General features: G+C 40.6%; 1 protein-coding gene across 2 annotated transcripts in view; it reads left to right on the top strand.

The window, feature by feature from the left end:
• LOC149847448 (transcriptional corepressor SEUSS-like) overlaps window positions 1-12732 on the top strand; it is a 47037-nt gene that overhangs the window by 15125 nt on the left and 19180 nt on the right. For both annotated transcript variants that reach the window (XM_089997031.1, XM_089997032.1), the window contains exons 7-8: window positions 6273-6366; window positions 6784-6853. In XM_089997031.1, coding sequence (XP_089853157.1) covers window positions 6273-6366; window positions 6784-6853 — 164 coding nt within the window. The remainder of the gene's footprint in view (window positions 1-6272; window positions 6367-6783; window positions 6854-12732) is intronic.

The raw sequence follows: 12732 nt of genomic DNA, 5'->3' as shown, positions 1-12732 counted from the left end.
ATTTTCCAGAACAACCATAGGCAATCTATTTATCACATGTACGGCAGAATGAAAAGCTTCTGTCCACAAATTGATGGGAAGATTACTGTCATGAAACATACTCATGGCACTTTCAACGATATGCCTATGTTTTCGCTCAGCAATCCCATTTTGTTGAGGGGTGTGTGGACAGGACACCCTTCTTCCTATCTCATTATTTTGAAGGAAAGAAATAAAATCACTAGAGCTGAACTCCCCACCTCCATCACATTGGAAAAATTGGATAGACTCAGAGAATTGATTTTTTACTAAGGAAAGAAAATTTCGAAACAAAGGGAAAACTTCTAACTTATTTTTTATGAAATATATCCAGGAGTATCGAGAATAGCTGTCAACAAAGATTACGTAGTATCTGCTTCCAGATCCAGAGACAATTGGGGCTGGTCCCCATACATCAAAACAAATTATCTCAAAAGGTTTTGAAGCTCTCTTATTAATAGAATGAAAGGGCAATACATGACTTTTGCATAAAAGACAACTGGAACACTTCTGACTTTTCTCATCCCCATTGAGACTTTCTTTTGGGATGAGATTATTCGAGACAAGTTTCTCAATAAAATGACTCCCACAATGTCCTAATCGACTATGCCATAAGAAAGGCTTATTACATTCAGAAATACTAAAAACATTTGCAGAAGAGGAATAACACGACTCTAATGAAGACTTCGAATCCAGATGAGCAGGGGGGACGAAATGACATGGAGCTTCTTCAAAGACATACATATTGCCTCGTCTCTTTCCTTCAGCGAATGTTTCCCTCGTGCGAAGGTCCTTGACCTGCACAGAGAAGGGAGTGAATTCAACTGAAGCATGATTATCATCAATAAGTTTGGAAACAAAGACAATATTTTTCTTGATGTTGGGAGCATGAAGAACATCAGAAAGTTCAAGGGTGGAATGTGACATGGGAATAACAGTGTTTCCAACATGAGAAACAGGATGGTGGGATCCATCGCCAGTGACAATTTTACTTTCACCAAAATAAGGAATAGGGTTGGAAAGTTTACCTGCATCACCAGTCACATGAGTTGTTGCCCCTGAGTCAACGAACCAAGCGCCTTGATCATTCTGCTTCAATTTCAATTCTGACAAGGCGGATATCAACAGGTCTTTAATCTCTCCACTGTCTCTGATATTGGTGAAATTTCTTTTGGGTTCTGTTTGTGAAGCCTTTCCTTTATTTTCTGGATTGTGCCAACAATTCACCTTGATATGCCCCCTTTTGTTACAAAGGAAGCAAGTGGGGATGGATCTTTGTCCCTATGCATGAGTCATCATGTTCGGAGTGGGGAGCAAACCACGTCCCCCGTGTCCACTTCGCCCTTGTCCCCCTCGTCCTCTTCCTCGGCCGTAAGTCACCCCTGTGACAAGAATTTCTTGGGAATTTGTATGAACATGAGTTTCTTCAGAAAAACCCTTCAGAGTCATTTCGTACTGAATTAATTTAGCTCGTAACTCATCAAAGGTAGGAAGAGCAGGTAGACACAATAGTGAAGTAACGATCATATGGTAGTCAGATCCCAATCCACTCAGAGTTTGTTTCACCATATCACTGTCACTTACCGCATATCCTATAACTGCTAGCTGGTCTGTGATAGTCTTTATCTTGTTCAGATATTCCATGATGGTCATGGAACCCTTTTTTAGCATCTGAAATTCCCTCTTGAGAAAAACCATCCTCGCCTGTGAAACTTGTGAATACGTCTGAACCAATCTCTCCCAGAGTTGCAGGGCTGTACAATTGTCAGGAATGACAACAAGGACCTCTTGGGACAGGGTAGAAGTGATATATGCAACCACTGACTGATCTTTCCTTTCCTAGTTGAGATACTCCACATTTTTAACATACACAATTGAACTTACCCCTTTGTCATCTTTCTCTTCTCTCGTAACAAATTCTAGTGGTACTGGAATGGTTCCATCCAGGTGACCTAAGAGTCCTTGGCTCCTTATAAAAGGGATAATTTGTCTCTTCCAGATCAAGAAGTTTGAGGTATTTAGCTTTTCGGAAACAAGTTGATTGAGGAAATTCGAAGAAAGGCTCGATTGAGAGGAATGTGAATCCATGAAGAGAAAGAAAAAAAATTAACAATAACAATCACGAAGTGAAATACTCAGTTTGTTGCCGAGAAGGGTATTGGTCCTTTTTTTTTTTTTGCTGCTCGGCTGTCACTTTTCAAGAGATTGGCGATCTGAGTCTGTCAGACCCAAAAAAATTCTTTTCCCCCTTTTTTTTATAAGGCTTATGTTGAAGCAATACAAAAATTAAGTGAATAACAGACAAAGCACAGGTAAAATAACATGGACTGTCAACTGTTTTCCTGAATACCAAACAAGACAGTGAGAATAAAAATAAAAAAATGAGGATAGAGACACGGGTTAGGAATGAATTGATATTTCAGTCAAAAAAAAAAGAAAAAAGAAAAGTGCCTCAGATCTGTTGCAAAGATGCAATCAGGTCTGGGTATATCAGACGAAGGAGGAGGATTAGGGATTTCACGCGAAAAAGGAAAAGTGCCTCAGATCTGTTGCAAAGATGCAATCAGGTCTGGGTATATCAGACGAAGAAGGAGGAGGATTAGGGATTTCACGTGAAACGTGAATCCACAGAGAGGAGATAAAGGAGAGAAGTGCGATTATGAAATTGGGGATTTCACGTGAAACGTGAATCCACAGAGAAGAGATTAAACACGATAGAGTTAAAACCTCAAACCTCTAGTTGTGGTGAAACCTTTCTTTGAGAAAGCCTCTTCGATCCTGGATCTCGGCTCTGATACCATGAAAGTTCGAGAGATACCTGTGGAATGAGAAAAGAGAAGAAGAAAACAGGAGAACAAAGGGTGCGGCTGTCACGATTTCAATAATGAAATCGTGACCTAAACATGGTATTAATAAGTGTAAATGAACAGAGGGTTCGGGTCTGGTGTAATGTCCAGACCCGAAAGACCAAAAACAAGTAGAACATACAATGGACCATACTTAAGACTCGGGTCCTAATATTCAAACTGTATATACAATGGACCCGGGTCTTAATATATATCCAGAATACACTTTTTCACTGACGAGCTGTTTCCTCGATCTGCACACGCAGGGAAAGACGATGGAACTCCGCGATGTACTCTGCTACAGTTCGGGAACCTTGGCGCAGGGTCAGGTATTCCTTGTAGGCTCGCTCGGCGTGATCCGAAGGCACGAACTTTGACTGCATCAGTCTTTGCATTTCCTCCCACGACTGTACGCGCTCTAATCCCTGCCGCTCCCTTGATCGTTGTAGCTCCACCCACCATGTCTGTGCTAGGCCTCTCAATCGCGTAGACGCTAGCGAGACACGACGATGTTCAGCGACGGTGTGATAGTCGAAGAAGAACTGCACTGCATAAGACCAGTCGAAAAACTGCTCCGCGTCGAATCGCCCTGCAAACTCCGGAAGATCCAGTTTCATGCCATAAGTGGAGGAGTGGTCGGGTGCTCTCGGTTGTCGCGGTTCTACCAGTCCTGCAGGATGCTCATTCCAGAAAATGTCGTCGTCCCATAATGCTTCGTTGTCCGTAGTGCGGTGTTGCTCGCCTGGATGCTGGTGCTGTCGAACTCTCCCGACGGGGGGTCGGCGGTCAGGGCACGCCGGTTCTTGCTGACATTGCCTCGGTCTGGGTTGCCCGTGGACGGGCACTATCTGCGGCCGGTATTGTGGTACTGGAATGACAGGAAGTCCAAGGGGGGGTTGAGGGTTCGGGTGGGGTTCAGGTTCCTGGCGGGTAGAGTTGGTGTAATATGGTTGTGGGTTAGGAGTATGGTGTTGGATCCTGGGTCAGGGTTGGGTAGACAAGTGGGTTTGGTTTTGGTTTTGGGTATGGGTATGGGGTCTGGTGGGGGTATATGGATGGGTTGATTCGCCCGATGGGATATGGATCGGGCCCATTCCTACACTACTCGTCGGACCCAGATATGGATGGGCTGGATCGGGGTTCGCGTTGTGGGGATAATCGGCTTGGTTTGAACTCGATCCCCGATCCATAAGATGATGAGTCTGGTTTTGACCCGGCTCAAATCCAAGCTGGAGCTCCGTCCGGGTCCGATATGGGTCTGGGTCGGTAGGGGGTTCATCATGGGAATAAAATCTAACGAGTTGGATTTGGTTCGGGACAGCCCGCGAACCGGACCCAACGGGGTAAGCTGGCTGAAGGGGTTCTGGCGCCAGGCCCGTTCCCTGAGACCCAACGGACGGTCCCAGCGACACGGGCCCGGGCCCTGTAGTCATGAGGGCTGGATCGGACCCCCTGGGTTCGATCCAATCAGCAGGGCCCCCCCTGTTCCAGTGCACGGGTACGCAGTCGCTAGGCTTCCGTGCGCTAAGTCGGGGGGGGGGGGGGTAGCCGGTTGTCTCACCAGGTCGGGTCGACAGAACAGGGCCCGATGAAATACCCAGAGAAACGCTGGGGCCCTGTCGTCCCGACCCGGCCTGTAGTGCCCCCAGTTGCCACGAGCTGGGGCCTACTGATGGGCCCAGCGTAATGCTGGGGTCCCGATGGTTCGGGCTGGCCTGCGTCGTGGTCGTAGGGTGCTGGCACCCCAGAACTGGGCCCGAAAAAGGACCCAGTGGGACGCCAATTCCCTGCAGGGTCGAATTTATTTGCGAGGCAGCCATAGTGGCTAACTGCCTTGAGTTCGGTACCCCCACAGAGGGAACGTCACCCCTTGAAACGCCCCGAAGTTGCTGGAAAGTACCCGTATTGGGAGTCTGCATCGGTGCCGTTGGGAGCGAAGGAACATTACTGTGCTGAAGTTGGTTCGACGGACAGATTGAAGAAAGAGTAGGGTTCATGTCTGTCGCCGCGCCATCCACCAGATCTGCGCCTGCGACTAGGGGTTGTGGCCCGGATGCTTCAAGGGTCGCCAGTCGTTCATCGAAACCATCCATTCTCTTTGATAGACTGGCAATATCCCTGCTCATCCGCAACATATTTTCTTGGATTTTTGTAAGTACATCCATCACACGCAGCATCGGATCTTCACTGCAAGCCTCCTCGCCTCGTACCGGATCGGTCCTTGCTTCAAGAGCCATCTCGCTGGTGAAGAAAGGATGCGGCTCTGATACCACTTTGATGCAGCCGCGTTGGAGGAGGAGTAAAACAATGGCCCACCGTGAATCGGTGTGGCTGAACTCTTTATTACTCAATAAATGTTTCAATAAGCAATGGGAAATTCAATTGACTGTAAGGAATGTAAAGGAAAACAGTAAGCAAGTAAATAAAGGAATAGGAATAGGAAAATGCAAAAAAGGCAAAAGACGACTGGAGTTTTCAATCTTCTCTGCCCCCACGCAACCCTAGGAAGGGCCTTTTAAAGGCTGTTTACTGGACCCGGGTCGCCGGTCCAGTTTTGGATCTGACCCACGATCTGGGTCAGCCTCTATCTGCAGCTGGTTCTGGGGCGTGCGAACTCCACCACGCCTGGCGTAGGTGCGCAGGGGTACCTCCCTGCATCGTGGCTCCGTCCCTGCAAGTGAGTCATACGCGCGGGGTCCTTCATCTGCCCTTTGTGGCGGATTGGGTGGCAAGATGGACCCAATCGGGTCCTGCCCTGCATCAGGTCTGGACATACAGATGGGCCAATTTGAGTTAAGCATTGAATACGTGATAAAGGAAAAAAAAGGTTTCAGATTTGCATGTTGTGGAAACCTATTTTAAGCATGTTTGGATAGCATATAAAGATAAATATATACAACAATTAGACTGGTTTCTGTCCTTGCACTATGCAAAGTATCTTAAGTTACAGTTTTATACACCAAGTGGCAGCATGAGGACATCTCTTAGATGGCACTATGAGTTGACCGAAAACAATTAATTTTCAACCCTTTCTGCATTCTGTATTTTGTTTTCTTTTGGTGAGTCCTTACTGCTATGTCTATTTTATTATGTAGGACAGCTATTTTTAGTGGAAGTTCTATTTTCTTGTTTCAGAAAAAATATCATTATTATTAGAGGTTGCATAAATCCTGCTTTATCTGATTTTGATAACAGATTGCCTTTGGTTTGTTTATGTTTTCAGTCTTCTAATCCTTTAAAATTTATTACTTCAGCCAAATGATATAATCCATATTTCTATTCTTTCGCTTTTCAGTTTCTGGATTTTATAATGTCTGAATTTTCTTTCTCAAGGGTAGGTTGTGGATTGCAAAACATACTCAAAATAGTGCTTAACTGACGGAAGTTGTGTTCGTGCTTGTCCTTTAGGTTTGTTGCAAGTGCACGCCATCTAGCCAAAGCTATGGAGGTTCCCTTGGTAAATGATTTGGGATACACAAAAAGATATGTTCGCTGCCTGCAGGTTGGCCTTCTTCACAATTTCTTTTTTGAAATTAAAAATGAAATCTTCCAATTAAAATCATATTGACTGGCAGATACATCTTAGAGCTTTGGGTTTTCTCTGTTGGTGAACATCTGGAAGACATCTTAGAGCTTTGGGTTTTCATATGTTCCTTTGAGATAAAATTTATAAAATGATCTAGAGCATTCTTCATTTACCAGCTAATTTTTTCTGATGTGATGAGTTTTCGCCATTATACTTTTGCATGTGAATTGAAACTTTACAATATGAAATTTGGAAATAAGTGCTTTAATTCACTTATTTTATCTTATAATTGTTATCCTACTTATTGTTATATATTAAACTTTTTGCATACTGTAATAATTTTGTTAAACTGGTGGGCTGAAACAATATCTAACATACTGTTTCAAAGTGCAGATATCAGAGGTTGTTAACAGTATGAAAGATTTGATTGATTATAGCAAAGAAACTGGGTCAGGTCCTATGGGTAAGCATGGAAACATTTTCCTTCTGGATTTATATATAATAAATATGATAATGGCCTGTCAGTATGTCCAGTCCAGATTTATCTTGCAGTGTTCTTTGTATACCTGTTTGTGTTTGGGAGGTCATAATATTTTATTTGTTTATAGTATTCTCCTAAAACAAATTATTTTTTTATCTATGTCGCCTTGCTTTTATGGTACCCTCTTTGCATTTGATTCTGTGGCAGGTTTTGGTTTGGTGAATGGCCATATATTTCTGGTTTTGTTTATTTTTAGGACACAAGAGAAAGGATGTGCAAGAGTCTATCTTTGATGGGCGGTCTACATTAATATGAATTTAAAGGAATGCATCTCACAGTATTATGGTTTGCACTTTTAGAAATTAGAACATTACACGTGGTGCAATAATAAACTGTAATAGAATTAGAAAATGCATGACATAAGTACCTAAAACCAGCACGGCTACATAATACACTCAAACTGTAATTCATGATAACTTTGATGACATGTGTTTTAGCAATGGCTTCTTAATTCTTCTGAGCTTATTATCCAGATTTGAAATATCATGTTAATGATTACCAAGATCTTAACATCCCAGCTGAAACCTTACTTTATCAAATCTATTATATTCCCATCTTTCATAAATTTCTTCCTTGCTGACTCCTATTAAAATCACGATCTAATTTCTAGATCATATCTGGGTAATAGTGTGTAATCCATGTCTTTCATTCAGCAAGGGACCACTTTGTTATGTTAGAGAGGGAGCAGCTTGTTCGAATATTCACACCCATTATTAGTGCGGTTAAGGAATTTCTCTCTGCCCATGATTTAAAAAAAGGAGAGAGAAAGATGTGTAATTTAAGATTTTAGTCCTTTTCCACATTATTCTTTGCCATTTTAATGATAACTTTTTCTTTCTATGTTTAATGATTTCTAGTTTCCTTCTCCTTGTTCAACAATAGATGCACCAACCTCTTTGCCCCTGGTCTCTTGGTTCTACCAATCTTTCTTTTTAAGGGATATTAAGTTAACCTATTCTACCTATATAGTATAAATTCTTCCATGAATTCCTCACTCGTGCTTGTTTGACATGTTGAGAAGAAGAAAATTCCATTACAATAGTTCATTTTTGAGAGGAGAGATGAAAGAGGGAAAAAAGAAGTCCAACTCATTCTAGCATATGATGATTGGCTGGCTAAGGATCAAGGTTTAATGTTTGGTAATGACTAATGCAACAAAGATATTTTAGCACGATATTTGCTTTTTTGAAGGAAAGATAACTTCCATTAAAAGGAGAGAAAAGGTGCCAAGAAGTCACCCCAATGCAAAAAGAGGGGGAAAACAGACTTCGTCAGCGGCAATGTTTTTCTTGTGAGGTGGGAGACAATTGGACCTTGTCAGAACCGGTTGGTTCTTGGTGGAGTCAAAGATTCCTATACCAGGTTCATGTCCTCTGACAAGAGAGGTTGCAATTCGCTGGTGACTCATCAAAATTCTCTCCCATCAATGGCTTTTGTTTTTTTGAACAAGGAACAATTTATTTAGAAGTGATGTGTGTTTAGATTAATTGCACCAACAATTTGTTCTTGTGTGTCTGTGATGCTTTGTTTCGATTCAACACTAATGCTCAAAATTGGTTCGACTTGTACATGGCAGCCAAGGTATTGGAATGATAGGTCAAACTTGGAGGATAAGAGTAAGTTTTTTTAGCACTCCTTTCTTTCTTTGTGAGGGTGGACAGGGAGGGGGGTGTTGAGATTAGAGCAAGGTTGTAAAAAGCGCAGTGTAACCTGTATAGGCTGGGCCCAAAATAAGATACGTATTGTATCATATCATAAAATAAATGATATGTTTTAAATAAAACATTTAAAAATCCTTAAAAAATAAGAAAATTTCTAAAAAAATCACACAAGAAGCAATAATGAATTGTATAAGATAAAACTAGAATATCACACATCAAAACAATTATATGTTATGAATGGCATGTGTAAGACTTCGAACATTGAATAATCAAGATAATATGCTATGAATAACATGTGTATCTCATAAGAAAAATGCAAACTATGACATAATATGCATATTAAACAACAAAATTAACCTACAAGTCACAAGATTCATAATAGTGTGTTACATAAACAAAAACAATATTAAGTGTTTTTCCATGCTGACAAATTTTACATAACCATTTTTTTTAAATTCATCAAAATAATTTCAATCATGATTATCATCAACATCTTGTTTTTTTAGCAAGAAATCTCCCCCAAATCACTCTCAAGCTCTTTATGAATGAGCATAAACTTGCGTCAACGGGCCTTAGATGTTTCCAAAAAAAGAAAAAAAGAAACAAGTGCAACTTAAATTGAAGTTATTGTGTATTGTAAGCTATGCCCCATATTGGTGTGTATCATAAGATACAAGGGTGTATTGTGAGATACACCCGATATGGATATGATACACACCCGTATCAAGATATGGGTGTGTATCGTATTAGAACACCTAGTAGATACGATGCATATCATACGATACAATATGATACAACATTGGATGAGGGTATTGTTATCAACAACATGGTAAATGGTGGGAAGGGTGCCCAAAAGACAGCTTTTCTCTATTGAGGCATGTTGGCCCTTGTTAGAGGCGAAAAATTTGGGTTTGAGGTACTCCGGTTAGCGCTTTGGGTGTGGTCGAAGATTTCAGATGGGAGTGGGGTGACAAGATCATAAGGTTTTTGGGGTCTATCATCAAAGAACTCAAGGAGGATAAACTTGATCTATTTTCAGAATTTAAAAGATTTCTCATCTTGGGAGGGAGCTTGCTTTGCATGCAGGCAATGGGTTAAACTAGAGGAGCCTTTTCTAGAGCTCTTGGATGCCCTAAAGGTTTGCCTAATGCAGGGTTTTCTCTCTTGCTAAGATATCAAATCATTTCTAAAGAAATTAAACAAAGCGCTCTTGGTTTCCCACAATGTTTAGGTCCATTTCTATCTTCCTTTTTTCTTGGAAGTTTCTAAGAGGATATTTTAGCACAAGTTCTGGATTTACTAATTGCATATGATCTTTGGCAAAAGTTGAAAATTTCTTATCCTAAAGAGTGATAGTCCAACTCGATGCACCTTCATCATGTGCTTGTGGATTTTGAAAAGGAGGATTGGCTTACTCTATCTTGCACATACTGAGAGCATCTATGATCAATCTATGGTGATAAAGCAACCAATTAATGATGCTAATGAAGCTTGTTGCACTATTAAAAGTTGAGGACATTGATATGAGAACTTTGTGATAAAAGTAACTAATAAACCTTGCTATCGAGTTTTGTTGTATTGGACTTGATAATTGTATGGCTAAATTATAAGAGAGTTGGATATAAGTGATTTGAAATGAACCAACTTGCTGCCATGAATTTCAGTTTACCAAACTGCTAAAAGATATATAAAATGTCAAGGGGCAAGTTTATTAGTTGGATTATTGAGTGGAGGATTTACAACATGCCATAATGTTAGTTGATATAAAAATCTGGAATTTTCTTGTCATTACTCACTTATAAATAGGAGTGGACATCGGGTCAGGCTGCCTGCGGCTTATCAGGTACCCAGCCCAACTCGAGTCAGGTTCGGGCCCCAATTTGAGGAACCAGCCCGACAAATGTTGGGCTTGGACACAGGTGCCAGCTTGAGTCGGAATTTTGTACCCGACTTTTAAAAAAATATATATTATATATAATATATTTCATTTCGGGTCTTGGGCCGGCCATACAAATGGCAAACTTCAACCCATTGCATTGAAAAAAATGAGGGGAGGGCTTCCTCTTATAACCCATGGAGGGCTCTTTACTTTCTCTTGTTCTTCGATATGAGACTATTAATCACAAAGTAATTATGCATGCTATAGCCCCATATGGATGATAAATGAACAAGTTTCCTTTTATATATAAACAGATTTAGTGTTCTCTCACACACCAACACATCATTTAATGCTCTTCCTCTCATAAATAACTTACTATTAACATCCTTTAGTCCCTCGTAAAAAAAGCTTTTCATACAAACCTTTAGTCCCATATTGATCAATAGAGAGAAGTGTACCCTTATCCACAACCTATAAATAGAGGACACTCCCGAAAAGAAGTGTATCTTTTGTTACGGGTCACGGGTCACGAGATCTAGACCCGTGATCATTGCCATTTCATTAATGGCACTGTGTAATTTATTCTCTTGTAATAAGGGTATTTTAGTACCCTAATCTTTGTATTAGTATGTTATTATAAAGAGATTAGAATAGCAGTCGACCCTGGAAAATTTTGGGCATCGGTTTTCTCTGCAGTCTCTCTCTCTCTCTCTCTGTTTCTCAACTTTCACGCGTGGAAGAATTCGAGCATTGCAAATCTTTCATGGTATCAGAGCCATGCTACAACTGAACCTGGAATCGATCTCAAAGGTACGTCTGAAAGATCTGAACCCTATCGATTTTCTCTTCTAAGTCAAGATTTTTTTTTCTTGTCTGTTTCCTCAAGCTCGTCTGAATATTCATTCCTCAATTTTCTTCTCGATCAGATCTAACGTTAATCAGATCTGTCTCACCTTATTTTTTCTTTGTCTCTTGATCTCGATCAGATCTGATCAAACTTTCTTCTCTGATAAATCTGAGTTAACTCAGTCTAGGTAATCGATCTCAATCCCATTCTCTTATTCTTCAATTTGTCGTCAACATATATTATTTATTGTTTTCGATCAGAGCGTGATCTAATCGCGTAATCGAGTTCTTATTTGATCCAGCCACATCCCTGATCAGATCTGACCAGGCTCAGACCTGACGTTACCCTCATTTCTACCATTTTATCTCTTTTAGCTTGAAAGCACTGCGTCAACACCGAGTGTGAATTCCTATTCACATATTTTTGTTTTGTGGTTTTCATATTCAGTATTCATTCTCTTCTGAAAATCAGAAATATGATAGATATTCAATATCTGTTTTAAATCAGACATTGATCTGAATTAGTTTCTGCAAAAAAAAAAGAAAAAAAAGAAAAAAAGAAAAAAAGAAAAGAAAAGACTTACAGAAACTGTAGACAGATTGTGTTGGACATACTCTTAATACTGTGAAACATGGATTCACTTCCTACTCAGTCGGTCCTTTCTTCAAGCTTCCTCTGTCAACTCATGTCTGAAAAATTAAACAATTCTAACTTCTTGACTTGGAAGAGGCAAATCATACCTTTTATTAGGAGTCAGGATCTTTTCGGACATCTGGATGGATCTGTTCCAGTTCCTCCCGAGTTCATATCACGAGAAGAAAGGGACAACAAAGGAGCATCTACTACGGTATATGTTAGAAATCCTGAATTTGTAGCTTGGATGAAAAGAGACCAAGCGCTAGTTGTTTATATTACATCTACACTGTCACAAGACGTGCTTGTAGCAATTTTAGATGACTGCACTGCCATGCAACTTTGGGACAGACTTATTCAGACATGTTCATAGGTTTCTCAGGCCAGGATTATGTTTCTTAAAAGAGAATTTCAAATGTTAAGAAAGGATTCCATGACCATCATGGAATACTTGAACAAAATGAAGGTTATCACATATCAACTAACAGTTGTTGGATGTGCAGTAACTGATAAAGATTTGGTACAGCAAACTCTCAGTGGATTAGGACCCAACTATCATATGATTGTTACTTCCTTGTTATGTTTACCTGAGCTGCCCAACTTTGAAGATCTACGTGCAAAATTATTACAATATGAGATGAACCTAAAGGGATTTTCTGAAGAATCGTCTATGCATACTGGGGCACAATTCTTGCTACAGGGATTACTTATGCACGAGGACGAGGAAGCTATGATATCAAGGGAAAAGGAGGACAAGGGAGAAGTGGTCAAGGAGACCGTG

Source organism: Nuphar pumila, chromosome 2, assembly GCF_984573655.1.
Source record: "Nuphar pumila chromosome 2, dmNupPumi1.hap1.1, whole genome shotgun sequence".
In the NCBI taxonomy this organism is placed as follows: Eukaryota; Viridiplantae; Streptophyta; class Magnoliopsida; order Nymphaeales; family Nymphaeaceae; genus Nuphar; species Nuphar pumila.
This window is presented reverse-complemented; position numbering and strand designations above follow the sequence as displayed.